General features: G+C 49.2%; 1 protein-coding gene and 1 non-coding gene across 3 annotated transcripts in view; both read left to right on the top strand.

The window, feature by feature from the left end:
• Window positions 1-1,174: 1,174 nt before the first annotated feature.
• OLFM2 (olfactomedin 2) overlaps window positions 1,175-25,325 on the top strand; it is a 73,007-nt gene continuing 48,856 nt past the window's right edge. The window contains exon 1 of one of the 2 annotated variants that reach the window (XM_070464031.1): window positions 1,175-1,355. In XM_070464031.1, the coding sequence (XP_070320132.1) occupies window positions 1,284-1,355 (72 nt within the window). In that variant the 5' untranslated portion in view covers window positions 1,175-1,283. Of the gene's footprint in view, window positions 1,356-19,448; window positions 19,944-25,325 lie in introns of those variants that run through there. The other variant, XM_070464022.1, reaches the window with a different exon arrangement.
• Window positions 2,873-2,945, top strand: TRNAD-GUC (transfer RNA aspartic acid (anticodon GUC)). The gene has a single exon. It is a non-coding gene; the product is annotated as a tRNA-Asp (tRNA).

The raw sequence follows: 25,325 nt of genomic DNA, 5'->3' as shown, positions 1-25,325 counted from the left end.
CGTCTGCCTCCAATGCGGGAGACCCGGGCTCGATCCCTGGGTTGGGAAGATCCCCTGGAGAAGGAAATGGCAACCCACTCCAGTATTCTTGCCTGGAGCATCCCATGGTCGGAGGAGCCTGGTAGGCTACAGTCCACAGGGTCACAAAGAGTCGGACAAGACTGAGCGACTTCACTTCTCCTTGATTGACAAAAACATCCATAACTTGTTATCTGTCCCACACAGTAGGATCAGCAAAATTCCATGCTTCCCCATTCCCAATATTTATGATTGATTCCTCTATAACCTAACGGGCTTGCTCCCTCACTACCCCTCCCCCCAAAAAAAGCCATAGAGGGACTTTGGAGAGAGAAGATGATTGGGAAAGCCGAGGAGGGGGGAGGCAGAGAAAGGATGGAGGCAGGACAAGGACGCCCTTCATATGCAAATAGCTTCGTGTGGAGGTGGCGTTAACAACGATTCTCTTAGGATTCTAGTCTCCAGTCTTGGGCCATTGAAATGAGAGGGAGAGACTGTCCCGGGTGTGGTGGGGAAAGGGAGACTGAGCCCGAGGACCCCTGGAGAAGAGGAGGAGGTGAAAACAAGGTTCCCACCAGCTGGACACCCCCTTCGGCCTAGTCTGACGATCTCCTGCCCCCTGTATCTGTCTTCCTTTTTGTCCCCATCTTCCACCCCACCCCTCGCCCCCCATGTAATGGCCGTGACCCCTTCCTGCAAAGAAGAGTTTCACAGACCCTGCCTCAGTTTCTCTGTTCACTCCTGACTTCTTTAAACATGAGGCCTCTCAATGTCTCTTCTTTGCTACCAGGCCTTCCTCCTACTACTCCGTCCCTTGATCCGTCTCCCACCCCCCACTGACAACGTAGGAAATGTCCTGGGAGGGGGAAATTGACAGCCACGTGATGGAACCTCACCGCCCCCCCCCAGTCTGCATGACCACTCCTTCCATGGCCCTGGGGTTCTGGGTCGCGTCCCCAGCTACCCTCCCCTTCTTCCTTCCATCTTCCATCTTCCTTCCCCCTCTTCCCCACCCCCAGACCCAGCAAGATCCGCTCCCGAAACCGAGCTGGGGGTTGGGCGGGGGGGCGGAGCCCGCAACAAAGACTCTGAGCGCGCGCGGGGGGCGGGGGTGGGGCGGGATCCCAGCCGCCGGCGAGGCGGGGGAGGCGGCGGCGGAGGGTCGCCCTGGCCGGCGGGCGGGCGGGGTCGCGCCTGGTGGCGGTCCCCGGGCCGAGGCGCCGCTAGGGCGGGCGGGGGACGGGACGCCGGGCCGGGGGCACGTCATGTGGCCGCTCGCGGTCCCGCCGCCGCCGCCGCTGCTGCTGCTGCTACTGTGTTCAGGCCTCGCCGGACAGGTAGGGGCCCGGCCGGCAGGTGCGGGCGTGGAGGGCTCCAGGAGGGGAGGGGGCTCAGGGGGTCTCGCAGAAACGGGACTGGGGGCTCCATGCCCCACCCCGGGGCGGTGAGGGAAGGGGGGTCGCCCTGGGGGAGGGGCTGGGCCATCCACCCTGGCTTTGGGAATAAGAAGGGAAGCTTTAAATTCAGCTTCAAAGCATCCTAGGTTTGGGGGACCACCTGACTCCAGCTTCGGGGTTCTCAACCTCTCGGTGACCCGGAGCCCACACCCGCCATCTCGCTCGAGCTGAGTGGGGTTGTGGGAGGGGACTTCAGGGGGGTTTGGGCATTACTTGTCCTTCACTCGCCCCAGCACGGCCCCCCACTCCTCGCCAGCACCCCAGTGTGGGCAGGGGGTGGGACTCACATGTGTGTGACTGATGGGGATGTGTGTGAGGTGCTGGAGGGGTGCTGGGTAAACGTGGGTGCCTTTGTGTACGGTTGGGTGTGACTGAGAGTTTGTGTGTGTGGCTGTGCAGGTGTGGGGCTGGCTGTGCGTGAGTCGGGGCGGGATTGGGAGAGGGTGTGTGTACGTGAAGCAGAGTCTGAGTGTCACAGCTGGAAGCGGTGACTTGAAGGGCTGTTGTGACAGTGCGAGGCTTGTGAGTCTGTGACCCGGAGTTGTGTATCTGTGTGTGACTGGCAGAGTGACAGCAAGTGAGGTCTGTGTTAATCCCAGTGGTATTTGGGCAGCTGCGACTGTGTGTAAAGGACTGTGTGTGTCAGTGTCCCCATGACTGTGTCCATCTGCCTGGGTGTTCTACAAAATGTGTGTGACCAGGTGTGTGGCTGTGTGGGAGCTTTGGGTAACTGTGTCATTCTGTGCCCAAGTCATTCTAAAAGGGGGGTGTGTGGGGCAAGGACTGTGTGTGCGGACGTGTATATCCATGTGTGTGTGTGCACTGCACACCATGCTTTCATGGAAGCATGTCTCATCTCCATGCTCCCTCACCTCTTGAGCAGGCTTTGCAAAATGAGGGGTGGTCCCAGCTTTCTAATGCTATTTGAAAACCTCTTTCCTTCCCCATCTTGGGGGTGGGAGCCCCCTAAGTTCTCATCTTTAGAAGCTCAGAAGGAAGCTGGAATCCAAAATAACAGAATAATAATTAGGATAACAGCTAACGCTTATTAAATGCTTATTATGTGCTGGGCACTGTTTCAAGCACACAGAATGAACTAAGGCATTTAATCAGCAATTAATGGGTGCTCATGTTACCTTCACTTTACAGATAGGGAAACCAAGGCACTGGAAAGTTAGGGCACTTGCTTAAGCTCAGACAGTTAGGCTGTGGCAGAGCTAGGACTGAAGCAAGGTGGTCTGGCTCCCGAACCCACACATTTACCATCTTGTTAAATAATCCACTCCATGGGTGTGGACAGTGCCTGTGTAGACACTAGAAGGGTTTCTAGGTAGAAATTCAGAGGAAGAACAGTCCTGGTACCGTCTCTTTTGTGGTCAAGAGAAGAAAGAGGGACTTCCTTGACAGTCCAGCGGTTAGGACTCTGTACTGTCACTACTGAGGGCCCAGGTTCAATCCCTGGTCGGGGAACTAAGATCCCACAAGATGCGCGGTGTGGCAAAAAAAAAAGACAGAGAGAGCTAAGAAGGAAATCAGACCCCATGCGCCCACCCCGGGGGCCTGGGGACTTTGGGAGGGATGGAGATCGGACTCTAGGTAGAAGGATTTCCGGGCCACAGAGGACCTCAGGAGGCCCCCTCCCTCACTGTTTCCCCATCACAGTATCAGTACTGGCTGGGATAGGGAGTATGCCTAGTGCCAGGCGTCAGGCTGCACTCTATAGGTGCTCGATTGATACATGAATCCCAACGAAGTAAAGAAAGTCAGCTGAGTGAGAGACAAGAAACCAAAAGATGCCTACACTCAAGAGAAGGGTGTATAAAAATGTACCAGGAGGGAAGTTGAATTGGGTTTCCAAAAAGGATCCTTGGAACCACTATCTGGGGACTCTTCCCACACCCCTGCTAACCTTTAGGAAACTCTAGATTTCCTGTGCTGTGGCCAAGATTGTCTAGGGGTGCGGGAGAGTACTGTGAGAGGTGATTTGGGTGACCCCAGAGGAGGGTGGGAGATGCTTGGGGGCGGGGCTCACATGAAGATTCATGGAGGAGGAGCTAAATGAGGCTGTTTGGGGGCGGGGCTAAATGGTGGATGGGGCGGAGCTTAGCTGGGGTAGTCAGTTGGGGTTGCTGGTCGGGTCCTACCACTAGCTACAGTGGGCGCTACTGTGTTGTGTATCCCAGCTTGCCCACCCAGCCTAGCGCCCCAGGGAAGAGAGAAGTCTGGGAAATGGACACTCTGTCCCCTCTGAGTCTCCTCCATTGTTTCCCAGAACCTCCTCCTCCGTCATTGATGGGCCCTGGGCTCCACCAGGGATCCTTTCTGGAAATCATGCATTTGTCCATTCAGTCAGCAGATATGAAGAAGCACTGGAGATACAGCCCTGAACCAAGTCATCAAGTCCCTGCCCTCCTGGGGCTGACCTTGTAGCAGGAGAGACAGACGAAAACCGAATAAATATATGATACAGTGTGAACAACTAAATCAATATATAATACAGTGCAAGTGGTATGAAGAATAATTAAACAGGGTAAAGGGGGTTAAGGGCTTCCCTTGTGGCTTAGTGGTAAAGAATCCACCTGCCAAGCAGGAGATGCAGGTTCTATTCCTGGGTGGGGAAGATCTCCCAGAGAAGGAAATGGCAACCCACTCCAGTATTCTTGCCTGGAAAATCCCATGGACAGAGGAGCCTGATGGGCTATAGTCCATGGCGTCACAAAAGAGTCAGACATTACTTAGTGACTAAATGACAAAGGAGGTTAAAGAATGAGGGGTGGGGGGCAGAGCTGTTTTATCAGGTGTGATAGAGATGGTGTCTCTAAAGAGGTGGTACTTGAGGCTCCCTGAGAAGGTGAGAGAGATGCCTTCTGTGTCCAGCGGGGAAGCTTTCAAAGCAGGAACAGCAAGTGCAAAGGCCCTGAGGTAGGAACAAGCTTGGAGTGTTTGAGGAGCAGCAAGAAGGCTGGTGTGGCTAGACAGGAGTGAGTGAAGGGGAGGTTAAGGGGGAGATGAGGCCAGGGAAGCCAAGAGGGACCAGACCAAGTGGAAACTTGTGGGCTATGGATGGGAGCTTGGATTTTACCCTGAGAATAGGAAAGTAACACGTCAGAGGAGTTGTCCATCCATCCAGGGTCTGGAGCTACCAGAGCTTGATAGCTTCAAGGCGCACCATCTTTACTATTGGAAAGATGCTCCCTTCCTGACCACTGGGAAGTCCTCTTTCAGATCTAGCTACATTGGGATTTCCCAGGTATTCTAGTGGTTAAGAATGTACCTGCCAATGCAGGGGACACCGGTTCAATCCCTGGGCTGGGAAGATGCCACATGCCATGGAGGGCTACTAAGCCTCAGTGTGCCTCAGTTACTGAGCCTGCATTCCCTAGAGCCTGTTCTTTGCAACAAGAGAAGCCACTGTAATGAGAAGCCATTGCAGTTTATACTGCATGCCTCAGGGCCTTTGCACATGTCATTCCCTCTGCCTAGGACACTGTTTCCCTAGGTAGCTACTCAACTTCCTCCCTCCCATTCTGCTTAAATATCACCTCCTCTGAGAGCTCTGACTCTGTGCTGTTTTTCTTGATAGGCTTTGTCCCTAGGTTTCCAGGATTTGTTTATTCACTTATTGGGCTTCTTAGGTGGCTCCGTGGTAAAGAATCTGCCTGCCATGCAGAAGACATGGGTTCAGTCCCTGGGACGGGAGGATCCCCTGGAGAAGGAAATGGCAACCCACTCCACTGTTCTTGCTTGGGGAATCCCATGGACGGAGGAGCCTGTCCGGCTACAGTCCATGAGGTCACAAAAGAGTTGGCCATGACTTAGAGACTAAACAACAACAAATTATTGTTTCTCTCCCCCTAGAGGGGCAACTTATCGGGTCCGATGATCTGTTGTATCAGTGTTTACAGCAGAGCCTGGCACGCAGTAGGATCTCAAAAAATATCTGTGGAATGAATGGATCAGTCCCTCCTCCTCTTCCCCCCACAGAGTCTCTTTCTTTCTCAAACAGTGGGACTCTTGTGCCAAGGGAAGGTCAGGGAAACAACCCTCCCCTTGGGCTATCCCATACCCCTTTCAAGTCAACCGTTTGCTCCTGGATCGCGGGCATTAGGAAAACTCATCTTCATCTGTGCCTAAAAATTCCAGCACTCCAGGGCACCACTATTTAGGATTAAGATGCTGTTCCCCCAGGGCTCCATTAGAAAATGTAAATGTTTCGGGTGGAGGGAAGTAAAAGGAAATCTCGAGGACTCCCAGATAATTAAGTGAATTGGACGTTTTCTTCCTAAGGGGTTGCTGCTGAACTCAAGCTGAAGGAGCTGGGGCGACATCTAGTGGTAGAATGAGGTTTGCTCAGAGACTGTGTGTGTCCCGTTGACTCTGGTGAGGATGTGCAGGCAGATGCCCTTGGCGGGGGTGTGTCAATCAGAGTCCTGGCTAGGGTGTGAGACAGGTGAGGCACTCGCCTTGGGTGCAAAATTGAAGGAGGTGCCAATAGCTTCAGAAACCAATGTTTTTTTCAAAAGATTTATTTTTGTTTTTTGGCTGTGGTGGGTCTTCACTGCTCTACGCAGGCTTTCTCTAGCTGAGGCGAGAAGGGGGGTCTACTTTTCGTTGGGGTGCTCGGGCTTCTCATTGTGGTGGCTTCTCTTGTTGCGGAGCACAGGCGGGCTTCGGTAATTGAAGCCTGTGGGTTCAGTAGTTGTGGTGCAAGGACTTAGTTGCTCCGTGGTATGTGGGATCTTCTTGCATCAGGGATCGAACCAGTGTCCCTTGCATTGCAAGGCAGATTCTTAACCAATGGGATACCTGGGAAGCCCCCAAGATAAATATGTTAATGCAGTATTTTAAGAAAATCAAAATCAATGCAAAAAAAAAAAAAAACCCATGATGAACAAAATAAAATTTTAAATAAAGGCAGAATCCAACACTGCTTTTGCATGACTCACTTCACTCTAACCTTGCCCCAATAGTAGTGTGTCTGTAGTGTCCATGCACATATGTGTGTATGTTTAGGAGCCATGTACTTGGCATTGGTCAAACAGGGCACCAGGACACACGTGTGCCATATTCACACCTATGGGTATATAGACATAGTGATTCTGTGTCCATACAGGTTGACCACATGGATGTGTGTAGATTTCTCATGATCTCAGCAGCTGGTGTTAGCAATGACTCTGTCCCCAGAATTTGGTGGCCAGTGCCTGGGAAGCAGTGACTGGCTGTTTTCACTTATTCATGCATTAATGTATTCATTTAGAAAGCATCCATTGTGAGTCTTCTGTATTTTGAGCCTTATACCAGACACTGAGGCTGGGTGACTGTTTGAGCTCTCAAGGAGTGAGATGGAAGATTTAACTTCTTTGAAGTTGAGTCTGGCTGTGTTGGGGAGAAGGGCATTGTGGCAGGGGCAGGAGACTTGGTTCGCATTTTTCCAGGAATTCATGTCTGAGAACATTGACTTATCTTCACTTCCAGAACAGAAGCCTGGTCTGTCTCACAGCCCCATCCATTCAGACTGATGGTTGCTCAGTTGTGTTCAACTCTTTGCGACCCCATGGACTGTAGCTCTATCTCTGGGATTTCCCAGGCAAGAATACTGGAATGGGTAACCATTCCCTTCTCCAGGGGATCTTCCTGATCCCTGGACCAAACCCAGGTCCCCTGCATTGCAGGCAGATTCTTTACCATCTGAGCCACTGGGGAAGCCCTCATCCATCAGAGCTCAGCCACAAATCAAGGAGAAACCAGAAGGAGCAGAGAGGAGTCAGAATAGGTTCCATGAAGTCTGTGCAGAGAAATTGACTTGTGTTGCTTCTGGGAAATCCAGTAGGTTCTCAGTGCTGGTTTACTCTTTAAAAAAAAATACGTGTTACTATTTTAAAAAAATAAATTTTATTTATTTTTAATTGTCTTTATTGCTCTGGGGCTTTTATATAGTTGCAATGAACGGGGGCTACTCTCAAGTTGCGGTGTGCAGGCTTCTCATTGCGGTGGCATCTCTTGTTGCAGAACACGGGCTCTAGGGCACTTGGGCATCCGTACTTGTGGCATACCAGCTCAGTAGTTGTGGCTCCTGGGCTCTCATTTTAAGGTGTGTAAGGTGATTCTTCATTGTGGCATTTCATTAAGTGATGTTGGAAAAAGAAGAATTAGTGATGTTGAGCATCTTTTCATGTGTTTGTTTGCCATTTGTATATATTCTTTGGAGAAATGTCTAGTCAAGGTTTTTGTCCATTTTCAAAATTGGGATGTCTGCTTTTTTGTTGTTTAAATACAAGGTTTTTAAAGCCAGGAATGGGACATGGTTGGATTCGTAAGAGGGAGGGATCCTCTGGTTGTAACTTGGAAGACAGGCCAGCATAGGGAGAGTAAAGGTATGAAAACAGAATTATTACAAGAGCTAACAAAACCAGAGGCAAGTTGGTGGCATCCATGCGTGGAGCAGGACCAACATTTAGGGGGCAGGGGGAATGTACCTCTCATTGTATACTGTCCAAAGTCCTCAGCCAGGCCTCCTGGATCCTTTGGAGTCTTCTCTTGGAATTCTGAACCAGGCAGGAAAGCAGAGATGGCAAGACAGAGAATTCCAGGGAGAAAAGGCTTCAACACCATTTCTAAACACTTGCTGTAACCAAGCAAATAAAACAAAAAACAACTCAAGGCAGGCCCAGGCTAGAAGATTAACACCATGTGTGTTCTGAGGAATGCAAAACTGTGTACGTGTGGACAGAAATTCATGCCTTTCCTCTGTGTGAAAGAAATATGGAAGCCAACATGGTCTCTTTGACAGAGGCCACTTGGCTTCTTGCAAAGGACACTGAGTTTTGCTTGGTTTATGTTTTCTAGCTTTTCTACTGGACATTCTAGCATTTTTACCTGCTGCACATCAAACAGAAATGACACTTACCTTTTATACTTGGTTGGTGTTAAGTTGCTAAGTCGTGACCGACTCTTTTAGGACTCTATGGACTGTAGCCCGCCAGGCTCCTCTGTCCACGGGATTCCCCAGGCAAGAAAACTGGAGTGGGATGTCTTCTTTCTCCAGGGGATCTTCCCAGATCAGAGACTGAACCCGGCTCTCCCGCACTGGCAGGCAGATTCTTCACCACTGAGCCACCTGGGAAACCTCTTTATGCTTGGTACTTTAGTTCATATTTTTGAGTGAACTTCCTTCTTGACATAAAACATACCTACAAAGAGGTATGCAAATCACAACAGTGCTCTTTAGAAATTGTCTTAAAGTGCCATAATGTGACCGGTACCGGGTTGAAAGACGGAACTTGGTAAGAATCCGGAGCCCCCTGATGCCTGTTTTAGTTGCTATCTGCACTTTCACTTTCTTTTTTTTCCACTTATTTTTATTAGTTGGAGGCTAATTACTTTGCAATATTGTAGTGGTTTTTGCCATACATTGACATGAATCAGCTATGCACTTTCACTTTCCCCATCCACCTAGAGTAACCACTGAAGGTGGTGTCTCTCACTGTGCACTGGTTTGACCTGCTTTTCAACTTAATGAAGTCACTAAATATATAGTTTTTGGTGCCTAGTTTCTTTTGCTCAGCATAATGCTTGTCAGATTCCTCCATATTACTGTTTTGTGGTAGATTGCTTGTTTCTATTGCTTTGTGGTGTTCCATTGTGTGAATATATTGAGTGTGATATATCCATTCTACTGTTTCTTGGCATTTGGGTTGGTGAAGTTTGTGGCTGACATGAACATTCTTAAGTAAACACTCTGACGCATACCTTTAGTGATGCTTGTTTGTGTTTCTGTTGGGTGTATATATACAGTAGATTCTTTTTTTTCAAAGTGATTATGTTCTATAAAGAATTAGTGAAGACTGAATGCTGTGAATACTGAGTCATCACGGGATTAGATTCCTGCAAGGCTCTGGTCACATTTTTGTTTACCAAACAATATGCAAACCCCTTTTATGAATGTTGGTGTTGAAAAATGCTTTATTTAGTATATGTTGCTTATTCATTGGCATCAAACTCATGGCCAAAGGCATTTTTTTTTTTAAAAAACTTAGTTAAATTAATTTATTTGGTCTTAGCTGTGGCTCGCAGGATCTTGTGTCATGTGGGATCTTTCCTTGCGGTGCATGGACTTTCTCTAGCTGCGTCTCTAGGGTTCAGTAGTTGGCGGCAAGGGGCCTCTCTAGTTCTGGCGCACAGGCTCCAGAGCATGCAGGCTTAGCAGTTGCAACACTCAGGCTTAGTTACTCCTCAGCATATGTGATCTTAGTTCCCCCAGCCAGGGCTCGAACCTGCATCCCCTGCATTGCAAGGCAGATTCTTAACCACTGGACCACCAACTGAGTCCCCCAAAGACACTCTTGAATAAAGCTTGTCAATGAGTCCTATTTCCTCTCGAAGACACTTTACAACCTTCTTTTGCCTAGAACACTAGACAGAACTTAGCACTGTGCATGTGGTCCCTTAAAACAGCGAGATCACCAATAAAATACACGAGAATGTGAAAATTTCAGCATCAAGTAGACTGTGAGAAAGTTGTTTGCAGTTTTGAGAACTGAAACAAGAGGCCCACAGCATGGCTGTGTTGGATCTCCATTGGGAACCTGTGTGTCAGTGACTCAATAGTTTTGCTACCCTGCGAACATCCATGGATCACCACAAAAGTTCCAGGAGGATTGATTTTGGGGTTATGGATAAATCGTAGTGAGTAGGTGAGTTTGACAACATGGAACCCACAAATAGTGAGAGTCAAGTATATATACCTAGGAGAAGGACTGCTGGGTCGTAGGGGAGGAATATGGGCTTCCCAGGTGGCTCAGTGGTAAAGAAGCTGCCTGCCAATATAGGAGATGCAGGAGACACAAGTTTGATCCCTGGATCAGTAAGATCCCCTGGAATAGGAAATGGCAACCTACTCCAGTATTTTTGCCTGGAGAATCCCATGGACAGAAGAGCCTGGTGGTCTACAGTCCCTGGGATCACAGAGAGTCAGATATGACTTAGTAACTGAACACATACACAGGGGAGGAATATATTGAATTTGAGGAGGTAAGTGCCAAAGAGTCTTCGAAAGTTTCAAAGACTCTTCAAAGAATTTACCAGTTTACTGTCCCACTGGTAGTTCCTGAGCATTCCAGTTGCTCTACATCATTACCAACACTTGGTGTTGTCTTTCTGTTTCACTTTAGGCATTCTGATGAGTGTATAGTGGTTTCACATTTGGGGTTTAATTTACATTTCGTGATGACTAATAATATTTAAATACCTTTTCACATGTTTATTGACCACTTGAGTATTCCCTTTTGTGAAATGCCTTTTCAAGTCTTTTGCCCATTTTGCTATTAGGCTGTCTGCCTTTTTCTTATTAATTTGTAAGAATATGTGTTTTGTATACATCCAAATGTTGTATCTGTATTTCTGTTTCTCATATAAATTAAAATTAGGATATCCATTCTTTGCTGGACATAGGATTGCAAATATCTTCTCCTACTGTGTAGCTTGTCTTTTTATTCTTTAATGCCTTTGATAAATAGAATTTAATTTGAATGTAGTTTATTTCTTACTATGGTATGTTCTTTTTTTTTTTTAACAAACGAACTTCAATTATTCTTGGCTGTGCTGGGTCCTCATTGTGCTGCTTCTCTGGTTGCAGCTTGCAGGCTTAGTTGCCCCTCAGTATGTGGGATCTTAGTTCCTTGACTAAGGACCAAATCCACGTCCCATGCTTCGGAAGGATAATTCTTAACCATTGGATTAACCAGGGAGATCCCTGAATGTAGTTTAAATAATAATGTTTTCCCTTCAAGGTTAGTGCTTGTTGGTGTCCTGTTTTAGAAATCTTTGCCCACCCCACAGTAATGAATATATTCTTCTATATTTACTTAAAATACTCATTGTTTATCTCTCACATTTAGATGTAAAATCTATCTGGAATTGATTTTTGTATATGACGTGAGGTACAGATCCACATTTATTCTTTCCCCTTTGAATAGGGTCGAATGACCCAGGAACAGGCCCCAGAGTCTGGGCTAGATTCCAGGGGGTCTTGGAAAAATTTCTTAGCATCTCTGTGCCACTATTTCCTCATTTAAAAAATTGGGATTGTAACCCTGTCTACTTCATATTGGTATTCTGAGGGTAAATGAGTTACTACACATACACGGCTACCAGTGGTGCCTAGCTCATGATGTCATTGTTGTTCAGCTGCTAAGTTGTGTCCAGCTCTTTGCAACTCCATGGACTGCTGCACGCCAGGCTTCCCTGTCCTTCACTATCTCTCAGAGTTTGCTCAAATTCATGTCCATTGGTTGGTGATGCTATCTAACCATCTTAGCCTCTTCTGTCCCCTTCTCCTCTTGCCTTCAATCTTCCTCAGCATCAGAGTCTTTTCCAATGAGTTGGCTATTCACATCAGGTGGCCAAAGTACTGGAGATTCAGCATCAGTCCTTCCAATGAATATCCAGAGTGGATTTCCTTTAGGATCAAGTGGTTTGATCTCCTTGCTGTCCAAAGGACTCTCACGAGTCTTCTCCCGCACCGTGGTTTGAAAGCATCAATTCTTCAGTGCTCAGCCTCCTTTACGGTCCAACTCTCACACACATACATGACTACTGGAAAAGCCATAGCTTTGACTATATGATCCTTTGCTGGCAAAATAATGTCTCTGCTTTTTAATACACTGTCTAGGTTTGTCATAGCTTTCCTTTGAAGGAAAGCTCATGCTGCTGCTGCTGCTGCTAAGTAGCTTCAGTCGTGTCTGACTCTGTGCGACCCCATAGACGGCAGCCCACCAGGCTCCCCCGTCCCTGGGATTCTCCAGGCAAGAACACTGGAGTGGGCCGCCATTTCCTTCTCCAATGCATGAAATTGAAAAGTGAAAGTGAAGTCGCTCAGTCATGTCTGATGCTTCGAGACCCCATGGACTGCAGCCTACCAGGCTCCTCCATCCATGGGATTCTCCAGGCAAGAACACTGGAGTGGGCCGCCATTTCCTTCTCCAATGCATGAAATTGAAAAGTGAAAGTGAAGTCACTCAGTTATGTCTGATGCTTCGAGACCCCATGGACTGCAGCCTACCAGGCTCCTCCATCCATGGGATTTTCCAGGCAAAAGAGTACTGGAGTGGGGTGCCATTTCCTTCTCATGATAACTACTCAATAAACCTTAGCAGTTATTGTTACTGTTTCTGACAGTTACAAACTTTTTTTCCTCCTGATAGCTTTCAGGTCAGGGAAAAAAATTTCTTCTCACGGCTCCTGGTGTGTTCAGGTTGCTGTAATAGAATAACATAGACTAGGTGGCTTATAAACAACAGAAATCTATTTCTGTTCTGGAGCTGGGGAAGTCCTGGATCAAAGTGAAAGTGCTGGTAGGTTTGGTGTCTGGTGAGGACCAGTTTCTTGGTGTCTTCTCACTGTGTCCTTATGGTGGAAGGGAGAGGGAGCTCTCTGGGGTCTCTGTATAAGGGCGCTAATCCCATACAGGAGGGCTCCACCCTCAGGACCTAATCACCTCCCAAAGACTTCACCTCCAGACACTATCACATGGAAGGTTAGCTTTCAGCATGTGAATTTGGAAGGAGTAGGGGGATACTGACATTCAATCTGTAGCACTCCCCAACACGATGTTTAGAGCGGTGATGGTGACAATGAAAAAGGGACACTTTCTGGAGATTTCTCTACATCAATTTCAGCTGGCATTGGTGACAATATGAATGGAGGAGTAGGGACAAAGAAAGAACACAAGAGGGCATAATTGATAGTTTCTAACTGTGAGTACATCTGGGCCAGGACCAGGGTAGGGCAAGCAAGAAATCTAGGATGTAGAATTTAAGGAAGGGACTTCCTTGGTGGCCCAGTGTAAGACTCCGTGTTTCTACTGCAGGGGTTGTGGGTTCAATTCCTAGTCGGGGAATTAAGATCTCACATGCTGCAAAAAAAAAAAAAAAAAAAAAAATTAAGGAAGAACTCATTCTCATATGTCAGTACAGGGTTCCTTGCAGGAGGAAGCTTTCAGGGAAAGTTTAGGGATGGTCTCCCTTTTAAACAGTTTTTTTTGAGGTATAATTTACATATCATTGGTCTTCTCTGGTGGCTCAGACAGTAAAGAATCCACCTGCAATGAAGGAGACTTAGGTTTGATCCCTGGGTCGGGAAGATCCCTTGGAGAGGGAAATGGCAACTCACTCCACTATTCTTGCCTGGAGAATCCCATGGACAGAGGAGCCCAGCGGGCTACAGTCCATGGGGTTGCAAAGAGTCTGACATAATTGAGCAACTTTCATTTTCACTTTGTATACCATTACATCCACCTAACTGTGCAACTCAATGACTTTTAGTAAATTTTCAAAGTTGTGCAAACATCATCTCAATCTAATTTGAGGACATTTATATCACTTGCAAAAGATCCCTCACACCTGTTCGAAGTTCATACCCACCCATCCCATTTCAGACAATCACAACTCTAATTTCTTTGTCTCTATATTGGCCTTTTCTGGACATTTTGTGTAAATAGAAGTCATACAAAATGTGGCCTTTTGTATCTGATTCCTTTCACTTAGCAAAATATGTTTAAGGTTCACCCATGTTGAAGCATAGATCAGTTGTTTGTTCCTTGTTTTTCTTTTTAAACATTTATTTAGTTTTGGTTGTGCTGTGAGTTCTTTTCTCTAGCTGCATTGAACGGGGGCCACCCTTTGTTGCTGTTCTCAAGCTTTCACTGCAGTGGATTCTCTTGTTGTGCAGCGCTGACTGTAGGGTGCTCAGGGCCTGTGGGCTCAGTAGTCGAGGCTATAGAGCACCGATGCAATAGTTGTGACACACAGGCGTGATTACTCTGTCACATGTGGGAACTTCCTGGATCAAAGGGTCGAAGCCATGTCTCTTGCATTGGCAGGCGGATTCTTGACTACTGAGCCACAGTGGTATGGATGTGTTCACCAGCTGTATGGATGTACCACAGTGTATGGTACCGTAGTACCACCAGTAATGAGGGTTTCAGTTGTTTCATTGTGAGCAATGCTGTTATGAATATTCATATGCAAGTCTTTCCGTGGACATATACTTTCATTTCTCTTGAGTGGATGGAATTGTTGAGTCTTATGGTCAGTTTCTGTTTAACATTTTAAGAAACTGCTAAATTGCTTCTCAAAGTAGTTGCAAAAGTTTTTTATTTTTTAAATGAATTTTTGGCTCGCTGCACTGGGTCTTTGTTGCTACGCATGGGTTTTCTGTAGTTGCAGTGAGCAGAGGCTACTCTTGGATGCGGTCCAGGGGCTTCTCACTGAGGTAGCTTCTCTTGTCGAGGAGCAGGGACTCTAGAGCGCAGCTTCAAGTTGTGGCGCATGGGCTTAGTTGCTCTGTGGCATGTAGGATCTTCCCAGATCAGGGATCGAACCCATGTTCCCTGCATTGGCAGGTGGATTCATACCCACTGGGCCATCAGAGAAGTCTACAACATTTTATGTTTCCACTAGCAAGAGGTTTTGGTCTCTTCACATCATCACCAGCACCTGCTTCTGCCTGTCTTTTTGATTGAGGTTTTTCCTGGTGGATGTCATATGTGATTAGTCCTGTGAAAGACACAGGTGGAGATGTGCACGGAGGAGATGGGCATAGGAATTTGAGCTCTAGGTGGGGATATGGCCTGTGGAAATACCTTTGGGAGTCTCAGTTGTAGATTCAGTCAGTTCAATCATTCTTGAGCACCTGTGCATGTGTGCATGTGTGCTCAGTCGCTTCAGTCATGTCCAACTTTTTGTGACCCTTTGGATTGTAGCCCACCAGGCTCCTCTGACCATGGGATTTCCCAGGCATGAATACTGGAGTGGGTTGCCGTGCCTTCTTCCAGGGCATCTTCCTGACCCAGGGATTGAACTCGTGTCTCCTGCATTGCAGGTAGATTCTTTATCTACTGAGCCACCCAGGAAGCCCCTTGAGCACCTACTATATGCCAAGCACTATCCTAAGCTGTAAGGATGCAGCTGTGGAAAACACAGGCATGTAGGAGCCCTTGTGAAGCTGAAAGTCTGGTGGAAGAGACAGACCAGAAACAAAAAAAGTACAATACAATGTCACATGGTGATAGATATTGTTAAAAAAAAAATAGAGCAGAGTAAGGGACAGACAGGTGGTAGTGCTGCTGGCGGGTGCTGTCGGACATGAGGTGGCCAGGGGAGGTCTTTGAGGATACAATGGTCAGATCATTCAGAGTCCAGGCAGGGAAACAAACCACTCCAGGTGTTTCAAAGAGAGGAAATGTATTAATAATATAGAGAAGTAGTTTGTCGCGAAATGGAAGAGTTGAGAAGCCACACTGATGGAATGATCAGGGAATCCAGGAAGAAGCCACAGCACAAAGCTACTGGAGGGACAAGACAAAAGGGGGTGTGATGAGGAAGAGGCTCGTGTGTGGGAGCTGAGATCATGCGATCATAAGAGAAGGTATGGCCACTGTCAGAATACATACTCCCACCCTAAGCAGAGAGAGAAAGAGGAAATACCCTGGCCTCTCCCTTCCTCCTCACTCTCCAGTCTCCCTCCAGTGCCTCTCAATGGGTGGGACTAACAGGAAGCCAGGGTACCTGGGAAATGGAGTTTTCTGGAGAAAGGTAGGATATGGCACTGACCTACACAGTGATAGCCCAGAAATATAAGTGAAATAAAGGAATAAACCACAGAGACTTCCTTGGACATCTAGTGGTTATGACTCTGCGCTTCCATTGTAGAGGGTGTAGATTCAATCACTGGTCAGGAAACTAAGATCCCTCATGCCAGGTGGCATGGCCAAATAAATAAATAAATACAGTTAGGGACGTCCCTGGCGGTCCAGTGGTGATAAAACTCTGACTTCCAATGTAGTAAGCCCAGGTTCAATCCCTGGTTGGGGAACTAAGGTCCCACATGCCATTTGTCCCACATGTTTAGTCATTCAGTCGTGTCCAACTCATTGTGACCCCATGGACTGTAGCCCATCTGGCACCTCTGTGCATGGGGATTTCCCAGGCAAGAATACTGGAATGGGTTGCCATTTCCTTCTCCAGGGGATCTTCCCAACCCAGGGATCGAACCTGCGTCTTAAACATTGCAGGCGGACTCTACCATCTGAGCCAACAGGGAAGCTCTCACATATCATGGTACAGCCAAAATAAATAAATATAGTAAAAAAAAAAAAAAAAAAAGAACGTGTCTATCTCTGTTAATAGTGAAGACAGCAAGTGCAAAGGTCCTGAGGTGGGAGTGTGCTGAATGGAACCAAAACCCTAGGAGTGAGTGTGATGGATGGGCCTAGCAGAGAATACAGAATGACAGGGCTAGGAACCTAGGACAAAGCCCCAGGAGACATTTAGGAAGAAGGCAGGAACCTAGGACAAAGCCCCAGGAGACATTTAGCAAGAAGGCAGGAGACAGTGACGGTGCAGCACTGAATTCAAAGGACAAATGACTTTCAAGAAGAAGGGGATGATCCATGAGGGCTTACCTGTGAGAGTGACTAAATGAGGCTGTGAGATGAACAAATTGTAGGGTCACTGGTCCTTTAGTGAGAGGATTGTGGGAAGCACACAGGAAATGGGAGGTGAGGGAGCAGAGACAGCAAGTGTAGATATGAGTGTAGCCCACTCCTTCAAGGACTTTGGCTGGGAGGAGCTAGTGCAGTTTCCTACATCACCAACAGTTAGCGAATGAGAGTATCATCCTGTTCCAAATTCTCTAAACCCGGAGGCCTTGGAGCCCAGTGGCTTGGGGATCTGAAATCAGACCCACCTAGGTTCAAATTCTGGGCTCGAATTTATCTCCTGGCTCCTCTCTGAGTGGTTTCCTCTCTTGTAAATAGGGAAGATGCTGTACTTTTCATGGGAGAATTCACCCAGTACTCAGCAAGTGTATTTGCAAAGTGTTCAGCACTCCTAAATGCAAGCTGTAGTACAAGTAGGCAAAGAGACATCTCATTTTTCTAAAGCTCATTATCAGTCGCAGATAATAACAATGTCAGCTATTTATGAAACACGATGTCCCAGACACGCAGCAAAGTGCTTTACAAGCACCATCTCTGCCCAACCTACTCTGATGCAACCTGCACACTGGTGTCTTTCCTGTTCCTTGAACACTTGCTTCTGTCTCAGGGCCTTTGCACTTGCTCTGCTTCCTGCCTGGAGCTCTTCCTTCAGATATCCAAATGGCTCCCTCCTTCACTTTCTTCAGGTCTCTGCTCAAATGTCACTTTTCCCAACCACCTCGATTAAAGTTTTACTCCCCTGCTTAGTCCATATGCCCCTTCCTCTCCACCCCCATTTGTTGTCTGTCTGATCCTATTGTTGTTCAGTCACTCAGTCTTGTCTGGCTCCCTGTGACCCCATGGACTGCAGCACACCAGGCTTACCTGTCCATCACCAACTCCGGGAGCTTGCTCAAACTCATGTCCATTGAGTCGGTGATGCCATCCAACCATCTCATCCTCTGTCATCCTCTTCTCCTCCTGCCTTCAGTCTTTCGCAGCATCAGGGTCTTTTCCAATGAGTGAGCTCTTCACATCAGGTGGCCAAAAGTATGGGACCTTCAGCTTCAGCATCAGTCCTTCCAATGAATATTCAGGGTTGATCTTTAGTATTGACTGGTTTGCTCTCCTTGCAGTCCAAGGGACTCTCAAGAATCTTCTCCAACACCACAGTTCGAAGGCATTAGTTCTTTGGCGCTCAGTCTTCTTCATGGTCCAGCATGTGTACATGTGTACATGACTACTGGAAAAACCATAGCTTTGACTAGAAGGACCTTTGTCGGCTATAGAATGTTCATCTCCACAAAGGCAGGGCTTTTTAAATCTGTTGTTCATGGTGCTTGGGACATAGTAGATACTCAATAAATTTTTTGCTTGATTGTCAGGACAGTGGAGCCATTTACAGGCGTTAGGTCCTTGGATACTTACAACCATTCACTTTGCAGATGAGGAAACTGAGGCAGAGAGCGGTCATTGCTGGAGGTCACATAAGGGCAGAACCTGCCTCTCCGGATCGTTAAGCTCAGAAAAAAAAAAAAGGATTGTTCAAGACCCCCACCGTCTCTACCCCCCATGCCCAGCGCTTCTCCCGAGGGCGGTGAGCGGCCACTACCCAGGAAATGCCTGAGTCATCGCCGCCTCCAGACGGCGGCGGCCGCGGGCTGAAGGCGACTGTGGCGGCGGCCATGCGAGGTGATGCGGGGACGCCAGGAGGGGGCGTGAGTGCAGGGAAAACAGAGGAAATTAAAACCGGCCGGGCTCTCCTCCTGGCGGCCTGGCCGTCCCCGCCGCCGACTGGTGCGTGGGTGGAAAGTGGGGGGGGGGGCACTGCATTCCCCCCTCCTTCGAAGGGGCGGGCCCGGGAGCTGGTCTCTGGGGTCTGGAGGAGGGTCCGAAGCATCAGTTCCCCGCCCCCACCTTAAGTTCAAGTTGTGAGTGGAGACCCGCCTGGCACTTGTCTGCAAAAGGCTAGTTCCTGTCTCAGCCGTCGGGGGTGGCCATGCCGCCCCTTGGAGTCATGTGGGGAGAGCGGGTCCTCCTGCTGCAAAAGTGACCCCATTCCCGAGCCTTCATCCGAGTAATCACATCTATTGGTCTCGGACGCGCCACTCTAGGCTTCCCTCGTCCGAAAACGACCAAGTGGTCCGCAGAGTAGTCCTGGTACCGAGGTGCCCCTTCCCCAAGGAAAGGAGACCCTTGGCCTTCCCATTCAAGGGAGCGCACCAGAATCCCCCCACCCCATGCTTGGGCTCCCAGTTTTTAGGGAGCCGGGGTCGGTGTCCTAGCACTAGGTGGATGGGGACTTGTGACTCCGGCCCTCCCTTCTACCCGCCAGCTTTAGATGGTCGGGGTGGGGCACCCGGGGGTCTAAGAGAGGGGCTGTGCGTGGAGAGTGGCCCGGGAATACCTCACTGGGGTTGGCGGGGCTGGGGGCGGGGACACCGCTGGGGGCGGGGCCGGGATGCCGCGGCAGTGGGGGTGGGGCAGGTGGGGAAGGCCGCCAGAGGGGGCCCCTCGCGGGATGGGTGGGTCCCGCGCAGAGCGGGGTGGCCAGGCCCAGGGGGGTGTAGTCCGGGCGCCCCCCGCCCCCTGCCGGGCTCCGGGCCGGAGCCGTGACGTCACGGCGGCTGGAAGTGCCCGGCGCGGAGGCGCGGGAGGGGGTGCGGGGGGGGCCGAGGCGGCGCTTTATAAGCGGAGCCCCGCCGGGCGCGCAGAGCCGCAGCCCGCGTCCCCGAGCCCCCCGGCCGGCCTGGCCCCGGCCCGGCCCCCAGCTCGCGCTCGCGTCCCCTGGGGCGACTGGGCTGCGAGGGACCGAGCGCCAGGCGGCGGGCGGCCCCGGGGCATGAGGCGGGGGCGCGATGTCGGTGCCGCTGCTGAAGATCGGGGCCGTGCTCAGCACCATGGCCATGGTCACTAACTGGATGTCGCAGACGCTGCCCTCGCTCGTGGGGCTCAACGGCACCGTGTCCCGCGCGGGCGCCTCCGAGAAAATCGTGAGTGGCCGCCGCGCAGGGGGCGCTCCCGAGGGGGGGGCGTGGTGCCCGAGCCGCCGCCGCAGCCCCCAGGGGCCCCCGCCCCCTTGCTTTCCCCACGCGCCCGGCTCCGGGGGGCGCCCTCCACGGGCTAGGGGCTGGACGCCGAGGCGGAGGCGCCCTGGGACCCCTGGCCACCTCCGCGGCGCCTTTATTATTGTTACGATTATTTCTTAGGCTTAATGTGCAGTGTCCGAGTGGCAACAAGGTACTAGGCTCGCTCCAGCCCCGGGGCGCAGGCGGCAAGGGCTGCGGAATTGAGCCTGGTCCGGGCTGAGTGGGGCAAAGAGGGAGGGTAGATTCGGGGGTCTGGGAGGAACCCAGCCTCTGAATGGGGAAATCTCGGGGTCTCAGAGCGTCTCCACTGTCACAATCTCTCCCTGCTCGTGTCTTGATGTCTCTGAGTAGTCCCGTCTGTCTGTCTCTCTCCCTCTCTTCTAGCTTCGTCTCTCTCTGTTTCCCTGTCTCTCTCTGTCTCCTTGATTTCTTTTTCCTCTGGTTTGTCTCTGTTTCCCCTCTCCGTGCGTCTCTGTTGAGCTGTCTCTGACTTGGTGTTTCTTGTTTTCTGCCTCTCCTTTCCTCTCCCCTGTGCAACCTCGCCCCCGCCCCCCAGCCTCTCCCTTCTAATTACCTGTCTCTCCATGTGCTGAAACCCTAGGAGGCAGATGCGGGTCTCAGACTCCCTGGGAAGGGGGTGTGGGGAGCAGGGCCTGGGGCTCTGTGCTGCCCCCAGAAAGTCCAGGTTTGCTGCCTTCCCCATACCATCCTATCCCCCTCTATCACCTTCATCCTCTAGCTTCCCAAGTCATAGAATTTGGCCAGGGGTTGGGGGGGCACGACGGGAGAGGGCAGGATGTGTGTGTGTGGGGGGGGGGGGGCTCCTTCAGGGCTAATAATGGTGGTCTTGGTATCCTGGGAAGACGTTCTCCTGGACAAATTTCCCTCAGGCTCCTCTAGGTATGCCCCATACCCCTCATTCCTTCTCCTCTTCAGTCTGGTTTTGGGACTCCTCCCAGTATCTGGATCTGGGATTCATGGGGGTCTCCCCCTCCTGCTTGACAGTCCCCCAGCTTCATCAGCTTCCCTCTTGAGCCGCCAATGGCCACCACCCTGAAAGGAAAGAGGTCTTTGCTCCCAAGGGTTGCGTGCAAGTAGAGGCAAGGTGCCATGTCTTTCGCTCAGGCTTCATCAGCCCCTGGAGGGAATTGTCACTCGGCTTGGCCCAGGTGAGGGCTTTCAGTCTGAATTCTCAGAAAGTCAGTGTGTGAAACAATGTCGTTCTGTGTGTCAGTCACATCAAGCAATGTCCTGGCGTATCTATGTGTGGGTTTTGGTGTGTGTATGGGGGCGTGTGTGAGTGGAGGTTATGAGAAAGTTCATGAGCTTTGCTGGCATTAGGGCACAGATGTGTCTGCCTGTATGTAAGGGTGCATTCCAGACTGAGTGGGTGTGTCCCTGGGTACTCACTGTGTCTGGGTGTGGATGTGTCTAAGTGTGTATCTGCAGTTGCATGTCCCTGACTGTGGGTTTGCATGTATGTAATTGCATGTGTGCATATGTTTGCCTACATGACTCTGAGACAGACTTCTTGCTGTTGCCTTTGGGGGTGGGGGGTGGGGGAAGATGCTGTCTCATTGAAATCAGAAGCCGGATTATTCCACTCCCTTACCATCTAAAAAGTGTGTGTCAGTATAAATGTGTGCTTGTATCATGTACAGCATATGGGTAATGTCTGGGGAATGTGTACATAAGTGTATAACAGTATGTCTCTGAATTATGACTGTGTGTGTGTAAATATGTCTTTGCAGATATGTACATGTGCATATAAATGTGGACATGTCTGTCTTTAGAAGTGCATGCATATATGTTCAAGTGTTTATCTACGAATGGTGTGTGTGTCTAGTTTGTATGTGTGTGGGTGGATTCCTGTGTGTGTTAATTTTTCTGTAAGTGTGAGGGTGTATGTGGTCTGATGTGGTCTCCACTCTAGCCTATCTGTAGCTGACAGGACCTTGATCCAATGCTTCCATGACATTGCCTGCTAAAAGCTAATAGTTCTCCCATCCTTGATCCCCACCCCCATCCCTCAGTCTCACTCAGCCTTGCTCAAAGAGCTCTATGGAGTGAGATGCCAAGGAACTCAGGGTAGGACCTAGAAGGGGACTGTGACATGAGAGTGCTCTAGAAAGGGTCTTGGGAGTCTGTAGACATAGGTTGAAATGCAGACTTTCCCCCAACTTGCTGTGTGACTTGCACTCCGGGCCAGTGACATGACCACTGTAGGCAGAAATTTCCGCATCTATAAAATGGGAATGGTAATTTCTACCTCACAGAACTGTTGTGGGTAAGAGGTCTATCATCCAGGTCTTCATCCATCCATCCTTTCATCTATCTATCCACCCAACTATCTTTATACTCATTGGTTCACTACCCATACATCTGTCCACTCACCTATTCATCCATTCATTCATCCAGCCAGCCATCCTCCCACCCATTCATCTCTTCATCCTTCCATTTGTCTCTCCATCCACCTCTCCATCCATCTATCTTTCCAGTCACCTATTATTCATTATCTGTCTCTTAATCAATTCTTCCATGCATCCATCCTTCCATCCATCCATCTCTTTTGTTTATTTGGTAAACTTATCGAGTACTTTCTTTATGTCAAGTGTGTGTATGCTTGAAAATCCCAGTTCAGTCCCTGACATAGTAGATGCTCAGTGGCAGGACTCTGAGTCAGATGAATCTGGGTTTGAATTCTGGTCCTACAAGTTACCAGTCTTATGACCTTGGGGAAAATTATTTAATCTCTCTAAGCTCCAATATCCTTATTCATCAAGGAGGGTCCCCACTAAACCACAGGATCCATGAGGACATCTGTGTTTTACTCATTATTGAAACCTAAGACCTGATGTATAGTAAGCCTACAACAAGTATTTGTCAAGTGGCTGAATCAACAATTGCATCTTCATAAGGATTCCACCTTCAAACAAAAACAAATGGCTAGGCTCAGTAAGGAGAGGTTTCTCTGTTTGCCATTACAGCCAAGCACATAATAGACATGGAACAAATATTTGTCAAGTGTCTGAATCATTAATCCACCTTCATAAGGATTGAGGAACAAATGAAAGGCACAGAGTAGGTGTTTAATAGGGAAGAGTTGTAGGAAGGTACATAGCAGCAGCGTGGTTAAGCTGAGGGGTTCAGGAACCCGGATAGTGAGAATTCCTGGTCTGGAAGCAGACAATTGGATGCTGGTGCTTGACTTTAAAGAGGGTCTCTTTGACGACGGGATGAGCCCAGATCCTCTGGCCATTCTTCACCTCCCTGATCTGATCCAGGGAAACAGCTTAGCATTCTAAGAGATTCTGAGAGATACTGTTACAAACCATCTCTGGAAGAGAGGGGGAGGGGGAACTGCGTCTGCTGCTACCTTTGGCCAACTCCCAGCCATAAACCATCCCTGCGGAATGGGAGCCTTCAGCGGAAATGGTTTCTCACCTGGGGGTCATAAATTCAGAACCAGACTAAGCATTGTCAGCCCCATTGCCAGCGGCTGCCGTCATTACAGGGCCTGAAGTGAGATACCTGCATCTTATATGTTATGCCCTTGTCCATCCCCTCCTCCTTGAGGGATGGAAGGAAGGAAGGGGAGATGAAGGAGGAATATTCTGTTTGGGGAGGACCCTTTTCCTCCTGGGAGAAACAGGGACGGTCTGGCAGCTATCAGCAAGAGGCTTTCTGAGGACTTCCCAGTAAGAACCAAAGTTCGGAATCCTTGTCTTTTCTTGATGGTTTTCAGTGGGGAAAGGACCCTAATACTCAGTCAGTTGAGGCAAGGAAGGACTGTAGCAAGTGGCCTCACTACTCCGTGGTTTAACATGGCATTGGTTTATTCTGTGCTTGCACTATGCATCCATGTTGTCTGGTGAGCTCTGTCCGTGGTAGGGACCTGGAATGAGGGAGGCTCTATGGTCACAGGATCGTTGGAACAGGGACAGCAAGGCACAGCACAGCCCCCCTCTCTGCCTCCTACAGCTTTCCCCTGGAAACCCCCTGTTACTTCTGCTCACAGCTCATTGGCCAGCACAAGTCACATGGCATGCTTAACTCCAAAGCAGGTGAGACAGGAGGTCCTACTATGACCTGGAACAGAGAGAAGTGGCCAAATATTTATGAACAACCCTAAACATGGCTGTATACTACTGATCCCTCCTCCTCTTATTCTATAACAAGAATTCTCTTGGAGATTCTCTCCATTCATTCATTCATTCAACAAATATTTATTGAGCATCTATTACGTGCCAGGCACTCCTCCAAGTGGTAGGGATATGATCATGAACAAAACAGATATCTTGTCCTGGTGGAACTGACATTCTAGGGCAGGAAGAGGGACAAAAAGACAAGTGCACAGATAAATTGATAATACATACATAGTGATACAGGGCTTCCCCCATAACTCAGTGGTAAAGAATCTGACTGCAATGCAGGAGATGCCGGGTTCAATCCCTGGGTTGGGAAGATCTCCTGGAGGAAGGCATGGCAACCGGTATTCTTGCCTGGAGAATCCCATGGACAGAAGAGCCTGGTGGGCTACAGTCTGTGGGGTCAAAAAGAGTTGGACACAACTAAAGGTGACTGAGCTCACACACACACACACACACACACACACACACAGAGTGATAAATGTGTTGTGAAGAAGCATAGAGCAGTATAAGAGGAGTAGAGAGTCTTGGGGAGACTATTTTAGATTGAGTAGATGTCTCTGAGGAGGTGACATTTGAATAGAGATCTGAAGGAAGTAATTGGAGGTAACAGCAAATGCAAAGGCCCTGAGGTGGGAATATGTTGGAAATTTTGGAGTGACGGTGAGGAAACCAGTGTGGCTGAAGCAGAGTGAGTGAAGGGGGAAGCGAGAAGAAATGAGGGCAGGGAGGTGGTGGGAGCCACATCATGTTTGGGGGAGAGAGACTTGCAAGGATTTTAGATTTAACTTGCAAGTTGTTGCACATTATCTGTCTTCCTTTCATGCTTTCCTTTTCTGCATTGCACTTTTTAAAAACAATTTATTTATTTATTTTTGGCTGTGCCTTGGTCTCCATTGCTGCACTTGGGCTTTCTTTAGTTGCGGCAAGAGGGGGCTGTTCTTTGTTGCAGTGCTCGAAACTCTTATTGTGGTGGTTTCTCTTATTGTGGCATACGGGCTACAGGCGCACAGGCTTCATTAGTTGCAGCACATAGGCTTCATTGCTCCACTGCGTGTGGGATCTTCCCGGGCCAGGGATCGAACCCTTGTCCCCTGAATTAGCAGGCGGATTCTTAACCACTAGACCACCCGGGAAG

The sequence above is a fragment of the Odocoileus virginianus genome, chromosome 3 (assembly GCF_023699985.2).
Source record: "Odocoileus virginianus isolate 20LAN1187 ecotype Illinois chromosome 3, Ovbor_1.2, whole genome shotgun sequence".
In the NCBI taxonomy this organism is placed as follows: Eukaryota; Metazoa; Chordata; class Mammalia; order Artiodactyla; family Cervidae; genus Odocoileus; species Odocoileus virginianus.
Note: the sequence above shows the minus strand (reverse complement) of the source record. Positions and strands in the feature narration are given on the sequence as shown.